Source organism: Ranitomeya variabilis, chromosome 1 (genome assembly GCF_051348905.1).
Source record: "Ranitomeya variabilis isolate aRanVar5 chromosome 1, aRanVar5.hap1, whole genome shotgun sequence".
Classification (NCBI taxonomy): domain Eukaryota; kingdom Metazoa; phylum Chordata; class Amphibia; order Anura; family Dendrobatidae; genus Ranitomeya; species Ranitomeya variabilis.
The window spans coordinates 802,688,407-802,706,144 of NC_135232.1; the positions used below are offsets into that span (position 1 = coordinate 802,688,407).

Consider the following 17,738-nt stretch of genomic DNA (forward strand, 5'->3'; position numbering starts at 1 on the left):
ATACGTTCCAGAGTTATTACCACATTAAGTGACACTGGTGAGAATTGTAAAATTTGACCTGGTCAGGAAGGTAAAAACCGTCTTGATGAAGTTAAATCTCTTTTGGCTCATTTGGCCTAATAATTCTGCACACCTTGATAAAAGGTGTTGATATCCTTAGACCCAACCGTTCCTCATTACGCAAATGCACATCACCTCATCTGCTTTATCCATTAAGTATTCAAGATGATATGGTCAAATACTCACATGCCTAATAATAGTGCACAAGGTATAGAATGTTTTTTTTCTCTTTCAGTTGCCTCTATTGATAAGCTTTATACAGTTACTTAATGCAATATTACAAACCTTTATTATGTGTTTTTAATAGCACTATTCTTCAGTAATAACTTGTTAATAATAATTGTTTGGTCTGATACTCTTAGGTTCCTGTGGTGGCTTTGACAGCAACGGCAAGTCCCTCGGTACGTGATGACATTTTGGCATCCTTAAAGTTGCGTAACCCACAGATCACCTGTACTAGCTTTGATCGTCCAAACTTGTACCTTGAAGTAGCTCGGAAGACATCAAATATCTCTCGAGATCTTCAGCAATTTCTCAATAAAAAGCAAGGGTAAGACCTATTTTATCTCATAACTAAAGTGCTTTAAGCAATTATCTGCGGAAAAGAATCAGTAAATAAGCATTGAGTCATGCATCCTTGTTTCCTTCATTAAAGGTACCGTCACATTAAGCGACGCTGCAGCGATAGCGACAGCGATGCCGATCGCTGCAGCGTCGCTGTTTGGTCGCTGGAGAGCTGTCACACAGACCGCTCTCCAGCGACCAACGATGCCGAGGTCCCCGGGTAACCAGGGTAAGCATCGGGTTGCTAAGCGCAAGGCCGCGCTTAGTTACCCGATGTTTACCCTGGTTACCAGCGTAAAAGTTAAAAAAACAAACAGCACATACTCACCAGCGCGTCCCCCAGCCTCTGCTTCCTGACACTGACTGAGCTCCGGCCCTAACAGCACAGCGGTGACGTCACCGCTGTGCTTTCACTTTCAGTTTAGGGCCGGCGCTCAGTCAGTGTCAGGAAGCAGAGGCTGGGGGACGCGCTGGTGAGTATGTGCTGTTTGTTTTTTTAACTTTTACGCTGGTAACCAGGGTAAACATCGGGTTACTAAGCGCGGCCCTGCGCTTAGTAACCCGATGTTTACCCTGGTTACCAGTGTAAAATATCGCTGGTATCCTTGCTTTTGCTGTCAAACACGGCGATACACGGCGACCTAGCGACCAAATATAGTGCAGACCTTCTAGCAGCGACCAGCAATTTCACAGCGGGATCCAGATCGCTGCTGCGTGTCAAATACAGCGATATCGCTATCCAGGTCGCTGCAACGTCACGGATCGCTGGCGATATCGCCTGGTGTGACGGTACCTTAAGAATCACTGATCTGTCAAGGGCTAGCAATCACAGATAAGAATCACAGATAAGAAGGCTGTGGAGGCTGTTGGAGAAAGCCCCTGGGGGGGAGGGGGAAGAGAGACGATATTAATGGTTTAGATAGGTCAAATGTGGTGACAGATTCCATTTAAATCAGAGAGTTATGTCACACAAAATAGTTAATAAATAAGATTTCCCACATGTCTACTTAACATCAGCACAATTTTTGAAGCTTTTGTTTCTTAGGAAGATAGAAGGGCTAAAAATTGACCAGCGATTTTCTCATTTTTCCAACAAAATTTACAAAACCTTTTTTTTAGGGACCACATCACATTTCAAGTGACTTTGAGGGGATTATATGACAGAAAATACCCAAAAGTTGCACCATTCCAAAAACTGCGCCCCTCAAGGTTCTCCAAACCACATTCAAGAGGTTTTTTAACCTTCCAGGTTTTTCACAGGAACTAAAGCAATGTGGAAGGAAAAAATGAACATTTCACTTTTTTTTCACAAAGTTTTTACTTTAGACCCATTTTTTTGTTTTCTCAATAATAACAGCTAGTGATGAGCGAACTTGCTCGGATAAAGTGTTATCTGAGTATGCTCGGGTGCTAATTGATTGACTTCTGCGTGCTTGAAAAATGTGATGTGCTCCCTAAAAAAAATGGTTTTGTAAATTTTGTTGTAAAAATTACGAATCACTGGTCAACTTTTAACCCTTCTAACTTCTTAACAAAAAAAGTTTCAAAATTTGTGCTGCTGTAAAGTAGACATGTAGGAAATAGTTTTTGTTAACTATTTTGTGTGACATAAATCTCTGATTAACTTCTATCTGAGCATCACTAGTAACAGGAGAAAGTGAACCCCAAAATTTGTTGTGCGATTTCTCTTGAGCATGCCAATACTCCATATGTGGGGGAAAACTACTGTTTGGGCGCATGGCAGGACTCAGAAGGGAAAGAGCACTGTTTGACTTTTTTGAACGCAAAATTGGCTGGAATCGAGAGTAGTCACCATGTCTCGTTTGGTGAGCCCCTGATGTGCCCTAGCAGTGGAAACCCCCTACAATTGACCCTTTTTTGGAAACTAGATCCCTCAAGGAGCTTAACTAGATGTGTGTTAAGCCTCTTGAAACCCCCAGTAGCTTCACAGAACTTTATAACGTGGAGACGTGAAAATAAAAAAAATCATATTTTTTGTCCAGAAAAAAAATTCCTTAAGCCCCAATTTGTTTATTTTCACAAGTGTAATAGAATTAAATGGACCCCCAAATTTTTTGTTCAATTTCTCCTGCTAATGGAGATACCCCAATTGTGTTGGAAAGCTACTGTTTTGGCACACGGCAAGGCTTGGAAAGGAAGGAGCGACATTTGAAATGCAGACTTTGATGGAATGGTCTGCGTGCGTCATGTCGCTTTTGGTGAGCCCCTGATGCTCCTAAATAGTGGAAACCCCCCACTAGTGGCCCTATATTGGAATTGATCTAGTATTTTCCTGGTATGTTAGTTTTTTTATGTGGCATACATGAGTTGTGTAGTGTGCATCAGGATGGCATATGTGAGTCGTGTAAGTCAGAAATACATTTATTAGTCTATGGATGAGTGCTCGACTCTGAAACAGTATTTCATACACATACCAGGTTTGTCAGTGCAGGTGTCACACTGATAAGTGGTGTCCTTTCATGTCCCCCTTTTGTAACACAGTTTGCAGCTTTTTGATGATCTTCCTCTCTTTTCAGTTTGAGGGACCTCACCGGAGAAATGTTGCCCTGTTACAACACGGGCACCTTCTGTTCCGCAAGTACCGCGGCCTGCTCCTTCCTAATTGTGAAATATTAGGGCCTTGATTAGTACCTCCTTGAAACTGATGGAAGGTCCTGCTTTGGCCTACACATTGTTAAACATTGCCATCTGTATGATGGGCATGGTCAGCTTTTTGTACCACAAGTTGGCTTTTCTCATGGCACTGTATGGCTGGAGGACCTCATCAGAGAGATCTACTCCCCCCATGATCTTGTTGCACCCCAGTCCCCATTTTGGTTTGTGGACCTGTGTTAGAGGTACCTGCCATCACCATGTATGGTGGACAAGAAAAGGACATCCCTCTTGTCCTTGACCACCAGCATGTTGTCACTACACTGGGCTCTGCTCTACCCTTTCAGAGCAGCTGCCCAATTAGCATCCTAGGGAGGCCTCTGATTTTTGAGGACCGTACTGCATGCTGCAGTAGCTCATGCAGAGAGGGACTTTAAAAGTGGGATGTGTAAGTTATCTACATAGAGGCGATTTGATGTACCAAATCCCACACAATTTTCCCACTCCCTATCAGGACAGGAGGGCATTCAGGGAGTTAAATCTGGGTGTCCTCTTCATAAACCCTAAATTGTGGGTGTGCCCTGAGGTACTCTCACACAGTTTGTAGACATTAATTTCACCCTTACTGGGCAGGTATTGTCGTAGTTTGAGCCTCCCCTTGAAATATATTAGGGACTCATCCACGCAGATGTCCCTTTGGGGAACGTACACCTCAGCAAACTTGTTGCTGAAATGCTCAGAGACATGGCCAAGGAAGCTGAAATCCGACCACCACTGAACAAGACACAGAAACAGGAAGACTGGGAAAAGAGATATTTGGAGACATATTTTTAAAGGTTTTCTGACTTACGAGATGAGTGGCTCTTGACTCGAACCAGATGGCTGGATCAGTCATGGACAAAGACATCCACTTTGACTAAGGCTACTTTCACACTTCCGTCTTTTTGCCTCCGTCGCAATCCGTCGTTATGGCAAAAAAACGGATCCTGCAAATGTGCCCGCAGGATCCGTTTTTTTGCCATACACTTTAATGGGCGACGGATGGCCACACGTCGCATCCGTCGTGCGACGAATGCGTCGTGTTTTAGCGGTCCGTCGTGACAAAAATGTTCAATGTAACGTTTTTTTTGTCCGTCGGTTCCGCCATTTCCGACCGCGCATGCGCGCCCGGAACTCCGCCCCCTCCTCCACGCTCATCACAATGGGCAGCGGATGCGTTGTAAAACTGCATCCGCTGCCCACGTTGTGCTAAATTTAGCACAACGTACGTCGGGCCGACGGTTTAGTGTGAAAGTAGCCTAAGTTACCAGCAAGGTGGAGATGGAGTACTGCTTGAGCTCGTATTATTAAAGAAGAGATAGTTACCGAATGTCTACTAGAGCTTGCCCTAAACAAAAAAAATGGCGTGCACTCCGTATATAGTTAGATAGGTGCTGGCTGAAAGTGGATAATCCAATCGAAAGTCATAAATTGAAGAAAACAGCTGCACTCAAGTTTTGAATTTTTAGATGCATAGCAAGAACAAAAGTTTATTCAGGTCACCACAATGTTTAGGCAAAAAGTGGAGAGGGTCTCCATAGTGGGTATAAAGTAGGTATCGTTTCGACCCCGTGATGGGTCTTTGTCAAACCTCACTTATAAGAAGATAAAGGTAAACACACGGAGCTGGAATAGAAGGAATATGGAGAGTTTCCAAGTGTGGACTATAGTAGATAGGCGAAGAGATCCGGTATGGCATGGAAGGGGATGTCCCTTAAGATGCTGTGGGTGGCTGGGAGAACTGAGAAAGGAGCCCGATGGTGACGCTGTCTACTAGAGCTTGCCCGCCAGTAGACAGCGCATGCACCACTAATTCTACAAATCCCAAGTTTCCAGTCCGGCATGCTTCCTGGTTACAGCAAGGCTCTTACAGCACGCCCCGTTGTAATGCACGTCGCAGCAATGAAGCACTGCCTCAGGCATTCACCTGAGATGGAAGTTCCCTCCTCTTCGCACTACATCATCACACACTCGCTTGTACTCTCCCATACATCTCCGTGCACATAGCGCCTACTAAGTCTAAGTTTTCAATTTTGGCCCTCTGTGTACTTGAGTTTAACATCCCTGGGTGTCTTTCTCCACTTTGTTACATTTATGTTAAGGTGCCGTCACATTAAGCGACGCTGCAGCGATATAGACAACGATGCCGATCGCTGCAGCGTCGCTGTTTCGTCGTCGTGTGGTCGCTGGAGAGCTGTCACACAGACAGCTCTCCAGCGACCAACGATGCCGAAGTCCCCGGGTAACCAGGGTAAACATCGGGTTACTTCCCTGCACTGTGTAAGCGCCGGCCCTAAAGCAGAGTGGTGACATCACCGCTGTGCTCTGCTTTACGGCCGGCCGGCGCTGACACAGTGCAGGGAAGCGGACGCCGGGGGACGCGGCAGACACCGGAATGTAAGTATGTAGTGTTTGGTTTTTTTACATTTACAATGGTAACCAGGGTAAACATCGGGTTACTAAGCGCGGCCCTGCGCTTAGTAACCCGATGTTTACCCTGGTTACCAGTGAAGACATCGCTGAATCCGCATCACACACACCGATTCAGTGATGTCAGCGGGTGATCCAGCGACAAAATAAGGTGCTGGCCTTCTAGCTCCGACCAACGATATCACAGCAGGATCCTGATCGCTGCTGCGTGTCAAACACAACGATATCGCTATCCAGGACGCTGCAACGTCACGGATCGCTATTGTTATCGTTGTTAAGTTGTTCAGTGTGAAGGTACCTTTAGTGCTACATTGTGACGTTTGTCACGCCACACTGAAATTGCAGTCTCGAATTGTGACTTTGCATCTAATGATTTCCCATGGTGTCACATTGTGACATACGGCGACACAGAATTGCAAATGTTTCCAAATAAATTGGATTTTCTGTTTCTGGTCGTGAGCTTCTCACTTGCCATAGACTTCAGTGCAAGTTGTAAGTGACATGCCACTTGTCGCAGCTTGGCTGTTTTATCTTACAGCAAAATCCGAGCTCTAAAATAGTCACATGAAAGCAAGTTGCATAGAGGTTTTTGGTTCACAACTTCTCTGAGAATTTGTCGTATGACAAATGTCGCCTTGTAGCACCAGCCATTGAGCAGTTCAGTTAACTCGTTGATGTTGACAGTACTGACTGAATGTGTATGAAAGCCTTTTCGACTCTCCCAGTAAATGTTTGGGAAGATTAGCAAATCCTGAGAAATAGGACCACCACTCATCAGAAAACACTTCCCCATACACTACAGTGATGCTCAGCACTGGAAAATAAATTACACAAAGCATAAAAAAGATGCATCAGAGGTTATCTGTAAAGGGTTAGTCCTGCTCCCCTCTCTTTTGCATCGAGGGGTGAGCCAGTGGGTCACTTAGTCTACTTCTACCGTATGTGTTGATCGCTCATGCATTCCAGCAGGTATCAGTAGATATGACGTCACCGGTCATGATCACTTCTGGATGTGAGTAGAGCACAAAAAATAAAATAATTTCACAAAGTTAAAAAAATATATATATTTCTGCTTGCCTTTTGGTGTTTGTTTTTCCCAAATAGAACCCATTCTGTTCATTTTTAACTTGTTTATTTTCAACTTGATTCTAAGCAGGCAGCCTATCGCTTATGAGTTATGGTGTATTGTGTTGGTGATCACGGTTTCCTTAATAACATTTTCTCTCAAAATCCACGGCTGAAGAGTTCTATTGCTGTCATCACAATAACATCCCTTTTCTAAGCTTTCTTCTGAGGAGCTTGCTATCTGAATTGCAGCTGATGCACAGAGACAGAATTGCCCAAAGGCGACTTAGCCTATTTTCCTCAGACATCTATCAAATTTCACCCAAGGTAGAAAAACACACAGATGTTGTCACAGATGGGTAGAGCTTGAGGTCCAAACACAAATTTAATGTCAATAATTTCTCTGAGGGCCTCCTTCATGTAACCGGATCATTTTACCAAACATATCATTAGGAGTAAAATGAGTCTGAGGACTCTGTCTGAAAATTCATAGGGTGGTAATTGGCATAATTTCTATACTCGGATGGTTTCATGCAGTCTTAAAGTCCCACATCCAATCTAGTTTTACAAACTTTTTCCTATTAACTGTTACCTTTCTGTGTTATTATTTTTTGATATTTAACATTTTAAAGTTGAAACTTCACTTATATTATTTTTATCTATTGATCTTTTATATTAGTAGCTCTATGTATATACAGTGGGCCCAAAGTATACATGCAGTTTATACAGTCAATGTGACTTAGAACCTGCATATGATATGCATGAGCCTTAAAGGGTTGTCCACTACTAGGACAACCCCTTCTTCATCTAAATGTTTGGCACTGATAAAATAATAAAGCTTATACTCCCCTCCCATGGCGGCGCCGTTCCACTGGTGTCGACACTCGCCATCCCGGGGCTTTTGTGCGGTTGTATGACATGTGGTGCCCAATCAGCGCCGGCTTCACTGCCTGGCCCTGTGTACGAATTGTAGTGAATATCACCTGATATGCTTCATTCAATAAGTATTCAAGTTTCTACAGCACCAGAGTTGGAAAATCTGCAAAAGAATGACGATATGGTCAAAATACTCACTTGACTAATAACTGTGCACACAGTGTAATGAAACGGGTTGTACATAATTGGTAAAACTAAGCTGCCTTTTTAATTTTTGACATTTAAGCCTTCCCCCATTCACTTCAGTGATAGAGTATGTGCACACAGCATCTTTTTTAGGGGTTAAACAGAAAAGTATGAAAGGTTGTCGATATTTATCTTGGTTGTAGAAATCAGGGGTACCATTTTAAACCTTTTATTTCTGCTCATAGGCCTGGCTGGGAATTTGAAGGTGCTGCTATTGTCTATTGCCCCTCCAGAAAAATGTCAGAACAGGTCACTGCAGAATTATTGAAGCTGGGCATTTCGTGTGATACTTATCACGCTGGTATGGGGATCAAGGCTAGAAGAGACGTACATCATCGCTTCATGCGAGATGAAATACAGGTACAGTTGTGGCTTTCTTCTTTGAATTGCAATGTTATACAAGAGTAAGATATGCTGCTGTATTCTAGTTGAGCTTTGGTTCATTCGTGTACATAGAAAGCCTAAATTACCATAATTCTTCCACTGATTTATATTTAATTCACAGTATAGATGACAAATGTTAGAATGGTGTGTTCAACTAATGAAAGTCACAATAATCATCATGAGTCATCGCACCCCACATATGATGGTCAGGGCCATAAGTGGTGTGAAGTGATGAGTAACAGGACTACAAACTAATTACATTTTTTGGGCATCTTGAACTCCTAATAGTAGCCATCTGGAGCCTAGGACAACTATAGGAACTGCCATTACCCACAACAATCCATATTCGTGAGTTGTGTATAACCACGCCCCCACCTCTGATTGGCAGCTTTCTGCCTATTCACAGTGTAAACAGAACTCTGCCAATCAGTGCTGTGGGTGGGGTTATATGGAGCTCAGCATTTAGAGAACTGACAGATGTGCATCAGGTAAAACAGTTATTTTATTAAAACTGCAGCAAGCACCTCATTAAATGTAAAATTGTGCACCAGATTTTCTCTGGACCTTGCACTTTTTTCATTCATTGAGTTATCAATGAGTTGTGCAGTTTTTGAAGTCAAGTTTGTGTGCAGAAACTGGTGAGGAACATTTAATGCGAACCTGTCACCAGGTTTGGCCAATATGAGGTATGGCCACCACATTTTAGGCCGGATATTCAGCATTCTATAATGCTGTATATCTGCCCCCAACTCGACCTGTAAGAGAAAAAAAATAACTTTTATTATACTCGTATGTGGAGCGGTCCAGTCCAAGGGGTATCTGTTATTGGTCAACCCCCTCCCATCTTCCTACAAGCAAAGTACTGCAGTGGGCATGCACCAAGGCTCTTTGACCATTCCCGGTGCCTGCGCACTGCAGTACTGTGCTCTGCCCTCAGAGCAGAGAAGTACTCCTGCACAGGAGCTTGATGCCATGGACGCGTCATCCACACGAAGCAGGAAGGCCATCAATCATAAGAAGATGGGAGGCGCCGAACCTAGAACATAGACCCCCATCAGACTGGAACACCCTACAGGTGAGTATAATAAAAGCTCTTTTTCTTCTCTTCGGGGTTGGGTTGGGGGCTTATATACAGCATAGTAGAATGATGTATATCAGGCCTGAAAGATGGTGGCCGTATCTCATATCAGCCAAACTTGGCTACAGGTTCCCTTTTAAAAGTTAGTTTTATCTGGAGGAATAATGAGTAGAATGGAGATTAGATTGGGGTGGAGTTCATTTTTTTTTCTACTCCAGTTATGCTGGGACAACTATTGTAAATTGAAGATATTCTAACCTGAGACCAAGACTCTATGGAGAACTAGTAATTATTTCCAAAACTTCAATGTCACCCAAAATAAGAAAGAATGAAGGTCAAAGAAACAGAAACAAGTAATACAGATATGACAAGTCTATCCACATAAAAGTCAGAGCCGAGGGTAAATGTGATGAATCGGTGTACAGTGTATTGGGAGAGTACTATGTATCCACTCATCGTAGCCCAGAGCCATACAGTACTTGTCAGAGAGGCGATACTAGACTACCTACCAGAATGTGGCCCAGGAAAGACCATTTTATGTTTAATATATTATTACGTGAAACTATAAAACCTTACGGGACCACTGTAAAATGACCTATTAAATGCATTGAGAGTATGGAAATTCGTTTTTCGAAACCAAGGTACATCTTGTTGAGTAATAATGACCAGTGTGCTCTGCACTTTCTAGTGTGTTGTGGCGACTGTTGCATTTGGCATGGGTATCAATAAACCAGACATCCGTAAAGTGATCCACTATGGAGCTCCTAAAGAAATGGAATCCTACTATCAAGAAATTGGTAGAGCCGGTAGAGATGGTCTCCCTAGTAGTTGTCATGTTTTATGGGCTCCCACGGATATGACGTTTAACAGGTAAGTAGAATTCTTGATACAGCAGGTAGTGGTGTACTAGATTTAATAGCCTGACTAGTGATAATAACAAATTGCTGAGCATAAAAAATGTCTCATTTTGTGACAGAAAAGAATGTGCTGTGTTCTATTGCATGCTATATTACATAGAATATCTCAATTGGAAGCAATTCTAATAAAATGCCCCATGGAGATCTGATGCAGCTGCATTTTGGCATGCCTATGGCTCTTTAATACGGAACTGTGGGGTCTTTGTATGTTGCTATTCAGAATTTGCTATCTCCATGAGCTAACACATGAACTAAAAATCCAGTTTTTTAGGCTACTTAAATAGTTGAAACTAGAAGTTTACACGCACTATATAAAAAGACACACATGCATGTTTTTCTCAATATCTGACATGAAATCAGAATAAACCTTTCCTGTTTTAAGTCAATTAGGATTGCCATAATTATTAATATTTGCCAAATACCAGAATAATGAGAGAGAGAATGTTTCAAGACGTTTTTATTACTGAAAATTCAAACGTTTTCACACATTTCATTAGCATTTGGCACCATTGCCCTTAAACTGAATGACTTGGGTCAAACGTTTGGGACATCCTTCCACAAGCTTCTCACAATAATTGGTCAACATTTGGGCCCATTCCTCCTGATAAAACTAGTGTAACTGATCCATGTTTGTAGGTCGACTTGTTCGCACCTGCCTTTGTAGCTTTGCCCATAAATTTTCAATATGATTGAGATCAGGGCTTTGTGGTGGCCACTCTAAAATATTGACTTTGTTATCCTTAAGCCACTTTGTTACCATTTTAGCAGTATGCTTTGGGTCATTGTCTAGTTGGAAGACCCATTTCCGCCCAAACTTTAACTTCCTGGCTGATGTCTTGAAATGTTGCTTCAGTATTGCCATGTAATCTTCTTTTCTCATGATGCCATCTATTTTGTGAAGTGCACCAGTCCCTCCTGCAGCAAAACAACCCCACAACATGATGCTGTCACCCCCGTGTTTCACAGATGGTGTTCTTAGGCTTCTCCCTTTTTCCTCCAAATGTAACGATGGTCATTATGCCCAAAAAGTTCAATTTTAGTTTCATCAGACCACAGGATATGTCTCCAAAAATGAAGCTCTTTGTTTCTGTGTGCATTTTCAAATATCAATCTCGCTTTTTTATGTTTCTTTTGAAGTAATGGATTCTTCCTGGCAGAGTGGCCTTTCAGCCCATGTTGACACAATATTCGTTTCACTGTGAATTTTGACACAATCTTACCAGCATCTTCACAACGTATTTTTGTTTTGTACTTTGATTGATATGCACATGTCGGACAAAAGCATGTTCATCTCTGGGACACAGAAGCTGTCTCCTTCCTGAGCGGTGTGATGGCTGGACATTCCTATCTTGTTTGTGCTTGTGTATAATTGTTTGTACAGATCAACGAGGCACCTTCAAGTATCTTGAAATTGTACCCAAGGATGAGCCAGACTTGTGCAAGTCCACAACTGTCTTCCTGATATCTTGGCTGATTTATTTCGACTTTCCCATGATGCTGAAGAAAGAAGCAGGTGTGTCTCTAACTCAGATGTTGCAAGAAAAACCTATCAGACGCTTCGAAACGCATGACATCATTATATGGGCAGTCCAGAATTGTTTAACCCCTTCATGACCGTGGGATTTTTTGTTTTTCCGTGTTCGTTTTTCACTCCCCTCCTTCCCAGAGCCATAACTTTTTTATTTTTCCGTCAATTTGGCCATGTGAGGGCTTATTTTTTGCGGGACGAGTTGTACTTTTGAACGACATCATTGGTTTTACCATGTTGTGTACTAGAAAATGGGGAAAAAATTCCAAGTGCGGTGAAATTGCAAAAAAAAGTGCAATCCCACACTGGTTTTTTGCTTGGCTTTTTTGCTAGGTTCACTAAATGCTAAAACTGACCATTATGGTTCTCCAGGTCATTACGAGTTCATAGACACCAAACATGGCTAGGTTATGTTTTACCTAAGTGGTGAAAAAAAATTCCAAACTTTGCTAAAAAAAAAAAAAAAAAAAAAATGTGCAATTTTCCGATACTCGTAGCGTCCCCATTTTTCATGATCTGGGGTTGGTTGAGGGCTTATTTTTTGCGTGCCGAGCTGGCGTTTTTAATGATAGCATTTTGGTGCAGATACGTTCTTTTGATCGCCCGTTATTGCATTTTAATGCAATGTCGTGGCGACCAAAAAAACGTAATTCTGGCATTTCGATTTTTTTTTCTCGTTACGCCGTTTAGCGATCAGGTTAATGCTTTTTTTTTATTGATAGATCGGGCGATTCTGAACGTGGCGATACCAAATATGTGTAGATTTGATTTTTTTTATTGATTTATTTTGATTGGGGTGAAAGGGGGGTGATTTAAACTTTTATATTTTTTTTATTTTTTTTCACATTTTTTTTAACTTTTTTTTTTAACTTTTGCCATGCTTCAATAGCCTCCATGGGAGGCTAGAAGCAGGCACAGCACGATCGCCGCTGCTACGTAACAGCGATCATCAGATCGCTGCTATGCAGCAGAAATGCAGGTGTGCTGTGAGCTACCGGCGATCAGTAACCATAGAGGTCTCAAGAACCTCTATGGTTACTGTCCTGACACATCGCCGACCCCCGATCATGTGACGGGGGTCGGCGATGACGTCCTTTCCGGCCGCCCAGCCGGATGCGGTAGTTAAATGCCGCTGTCTGCGTTTGACAGCGGCATTTAACTAGTTAATAGTGGCGGGTGAATCGCGATTTCACCCGCCGCTATTGCGGGCACATGTCAGCTGTTCAAAACAGCTGACATGTCCCGGGTTTGATGCGGGCTCACCGCGGAGCCCTGCATCAAAGCAGGGGAGCCGACATCGGACGGGATAGTACGTCCGATGTCGGTAAGGGGTTAAAGACCTAGTAATCTTAGTGTATGTAAACTTTTGACTTTGCTGTAAGTAATAAAAATGCCTTAAAACATTCTCTCTCATTATTCTGGCATTTGGCAAATATTAATTATTATGGTAATCCTAATTGACCTAAAACGGGAAAGGTTTATTCAGATTTCATATTGGATATTGAGAAAAACATGCATATGTCTCTTTTTATATAATGTATGTAAACTTCTAGTTTCAGCTGTATATAACGAATTAATAATAATAGTAATATGTTAGAAATGTACAGATATATTGTTTTTTTTTTTCTTTTTTAGGCACATGCTCAGTGAAATACAAAATGAAGGTTTTCGAGAGTACAAACTGAAAATGTTAGCAAAGATGGAAAAATACCTTAATTCAAGTAGCTGCAGGCGGAAGTATGAAACTTTTAAAAAAATGTTATTTGACTTATATACTGCCTTGTAATTGTTTCATGTGGAGAACAAACACGTTATATAGTCTTGCATTGAATTATTGCATTGATGTGCGCTTTCTATTCACTGTCTTTGTGAATGCTAAATTTAAATAGAGAAATAACTAGTGTTAATAAATTTAATATGTTAAGTGTTGCACTCCCATCAGCGTTTCTAAGTGCAGATTGATGCTCTTAGCCATGGCTTTGAGAGTTGCTGTGTAGGAGAAAGGCCAACAGGACTACTTGCTGTCAAGTTGTGACCATCGACTAGGGAAAGGAATGATATGTCTTAAAAGACTTTGCAAGAGATTTATTACCAACTTTACAGCACAGAAATTTGTGTAAATTACACTACAAATCTACGTGAGGCTTTTCCCATTGTTCCCAGATGGATATTATTCTTAAAGCAGTGTATCATATGAAACAGATAAAAATTGCAAAGTGCTTTTTGAAGAACAAAACGATTCTTAATTCTCTTTTTTGTGTACTGCTCTTTACCTAGGTCACTGGCCAACTCTGTATTCTATTAGAGGTGAACAGTTTCTAGGCATTGAATGCACGCAATTACTAGAGAGTTTGCAAGTGCTGCTCTGAATCTGGCCAGATCTTTAGATTCCGCCTGCTTCAATGCCCCTAAGCATTAGGGCTCTTTCACACGTCAGTGTTTCCAGTACGCGTGGTGACAATTTCCACACGTACGTTAGACACTTGCACACTTAGACTCATTCAAGTGAATGGATCTGCTAACATATCAGTGTAAAATAAAGAACAACAATATCCCTCACCTGTCTGAAGTTGAAAGATTCCATCCGGTCACAAGCATTGGCTGAAGGGACTGCTACTCCCATCAGCTGACTCCAGCTGTCGCTGATAACAGGGAGAGCAGGCATCGACTGATGGGAATATTCACCAGCTTGCGCTATAAACAAATAAAATTGGCCTGGGTTCCCCTGTATTATTCATAACCAGCCGGGTAAAACTAACAGCTGTGGGCTGCAACCCTCAGCTGTCAGCTTTAGCAAGGCTGGTTATCAAGAATAGAGGGGTCTCCATGCCATTTATTTAAATTATTTATTTATATTATTTAAAAAAACGGTGTGGGGTGCCCTTCCTTTTTTGACTACCGGCCAAGCTAAGGCAGATGGATGGCTGGGGGCTGGTATTTTCAGGCCAATAAGTGGCCATGGATATAAATACTTCCCCCCCCCTCCCCAGCCTAACAATAGCAGCCTGCAGCCACCCCAGAAAAAAAGCATCTACTAGACCACCAGTTCTGGCGCTTTGTTCGGCTCTTCCCTCTTGCCCTGTGGCGGTGACAAGTGGGGGTTCATATTTGCGGGGTTGATGTCACCTTTCTATTGTTCGGTGATATCAAGCCCATGGGTTGGTAATGGTGGGGCGTGTATAGGATGCCTTTCCATTAGTCATCCTATAGTTATATTGTAAATAAAAACAACAAGAATATAGTCCTTATTTCAAATAAAGAGACACACAGTTTGACTTTTTTATTTAAAAACCACAAACAGTCATACTCTCTTTAACGCCCATTCCATTGAAGCCCTGTATCCTGTTATAAAGCAAAAATTAAAAGCAACCATATCCCCCACCTGTCCATATGGTCCCACGTCGTAATCCTTGGCTGCAGTAAATAGTTTTCAACCTGGATGGTGCCAAGATGCAACTATCCAGGAGGAAAACCGATGGAGAATGAGCTGCTGTGAGCTCAGCGTCAATGACCATTGGGGACCTCATTGAGGTTACCGCAGGTTACTGAGGCTGCGTTCCCAACCGGGCCTCTGAACTGCGGTAACCTCAATGAGCTCAGCACTGTACTGTGAGACTTTTTCTCATGGTGCTAGCGGTGATCTCATTGACATCACTGCAATTCACCGTGAGGCCCGGTCTTGCTGCAGCGAGTCATTCTCTCCAGCTCTCCATTCTGATGAGCAAATGTTGCACAGAAGGATTAAGGTGTGGGGCACTATGGATTCTTTCAGCTTCAGACAGGTGAGGGATATTGTTTTTTTATTATTTTATTTTTAATTTTACAGTTGAATACAACTCTCAACATTGCCCTCTCCTTATGCCGATCACAGACAGAGCCAGAGGACAATGATGTGAGCTGTCCTCAGCAAGCGGCATCTGAGAACGGCGTGATTTGTCCTGGATTTTCTTTGGCGCCAATACGTGTGATACTGATGCTGCGCACGGTTGCCACACGTATGCTACATGTATGAAACACACGAACACTGCTCTCTAGCACTGGTTTTTCCAGTACCAGAAATATCAGGACATGTGAAAGTGCCCTTAGAGAGTATGCAATCTGAACTAGTGGCTTGAGAATGCTGCTTGTCCGAACTGTCACCCATCAGGAGCTCAATGTCTCCTATAGAATGTAAGCCCGCAAGGGCAGGGCCCTCTCCCCTCTGTACTAGTCTGCCATTTTAGTTTGTTCAGTGTAATTTATATTAGTTTGTAACTCCTCATGTACAGCACCATGGAATCAATGGTGCTGTAAAAAGTAAATATGACAGGTGTGCGCCTGAAGAACAAAGATGAGAACAACCCTAATGTAGTTCTGTAGTAAGATGTCTAGGGATTTCCTTATTGACATCCAGAAGGCAGACCCTTGCTCAGTGTCACTATACAGATTATATATTTTTTTCCGAATCTAACTTTGTCCTGTTTCTATACTGCATGGACTTGTGTGTTTTTTTTCATTGAGAATGACATCACCGTCTGTGAATTACACAGAGCCAAATAATTGTGTCCCCCCAGATTAAATTAATGAGAATAATTTTAGCCCATTGTTGTCTACATTCAATTTAACATGTAAATTCTTGTTCTTTTATATTCACCTCACATTGTTCCCTTGTGTAGGATCATCTTGTCTCATTTTGAAGACAAACAACTCCGCAAGGTCTCCTCTGGCATCATGGGAACCGAAAAATGTTGTGATAACTGCAAGACCAGGTAAATGATCTCCTGAGGCTAATTCCTGGACAACTTCACATTTCTACTATTTCTGAGAACTATTAGATCCTACAAATTACACACACAAAAAAAAAATCAAATAAGGCTAAAGCCACATACACATAGTTGTCTGACTTTCCCTCCAAAGCGCTCCTGTGTTCTCTATGTGAGAGCCTCTACCAGATATCTCTGGCAGCAGCTTATCTTTAGGAGAACGAAAGGATCGGTAGTCTGATCAAAAAAGTGTAAAAGCCATCCAACCACAACTTGTGTACCCAATCAGGATGGCACTATCTCTAGTGGCTCTCTCTACCTGCCTACTAAAGCCTCAAATACATGGGGGACCAAGGAAGGATCCATGATTGACTGTTTAAAACCTAAAGTGTAAATGTGCTTATTTGCCCTAGGGTCTACTTCCACAATTGGACATGCGGGATACTAACATGTACCAGAAACCGTGGTTTTAGTACTGGGCACGTAGTTGTAGTTGTGGTCCTCAGTGATTTCTCAATATAATTAACTAGCTGATTTTGTCAGTTTACTCAATAAAGGCACACTGTGGTGCAGAGTTGCACTTAAATGTAGGGTAAAAATGCATCTCTTCCTGTCCTAGGTAAGCATGTGCTTGTGAGCACTACAGGTCCAATTCACAAAAAAAACTTTAGCTACAAATTTTGTATTTTCACTATGGTAAAATGAGAAAATGGACCCCAAAGTTTGTGCAATTTCTCCTGAGTTCACCGATTCCCCATATGTGGTCGAAAACTACTTTTGAGGCATAGTACAAAGCTCAGAAGGGAAGTAGCGCTATATTACAGTGCAGATGTACCCCCCCATAAGGGACCCCATTTTGGAAATTATAACCCTTTGGGAATTTATCTACAGATGTAGTGACAATTTTGACTCCATGGGCGTTTTCCAGAAACAGGCAGCAGTGGTTGTTGCTGAGTGAAAATTGCAAACTGCCATTGTAGTGACCAGTACGCTGTAGTTACCAGTACATTATGCCCAGCTCATTCTACTGGAGACACACCTGTAAATTAAGTGGGCTCTCATCACTACCTAAATGCCAAACATGTGGGTGCTAAATGTGGTTTAGGCACACTGGGGCTCCAAAGGGAGGGGGGCATTTGGATTTGGGAGCGGAGAATTTGCTGAATTTCTTTTGGTGGGTGAGAAGCCATTTCACT

General features: G+C 42.3%; 1 protein-coding gene across 1 annotated transcript in view; it reads left to right on the forward strand.

Annotated features, from left to right (window-relative positions):
* WRN (WRN RecQ like helicase) overlaps positions 1-17,738 on the forward strand; it is a 233,478-nt gene that overhangs the window by 112,924 nt on the left and 102,816 nt on the right. The window contains exons 18-22 of the mRNA XM_077274012.1: positions 423-610; positions 8,079-8,253; positions 10,044-10,225; positions 13,436-13,537; positions 16,456-16,548. Coding sequence (XP_077130127.1) covers positions 423-610; positions 8,079-8,253; positions 10,044-10,225; positions 13,436-13,537; positions 16,456-16,548 — 740 coding nt within the window. The remainder of the gene's footprint in view (positions 1-422; positions 611-8,078; positions 8,254-10,043; positions 10,226-13,435; positions 13,538-16,455; positions 16,549-17,738) is intronic.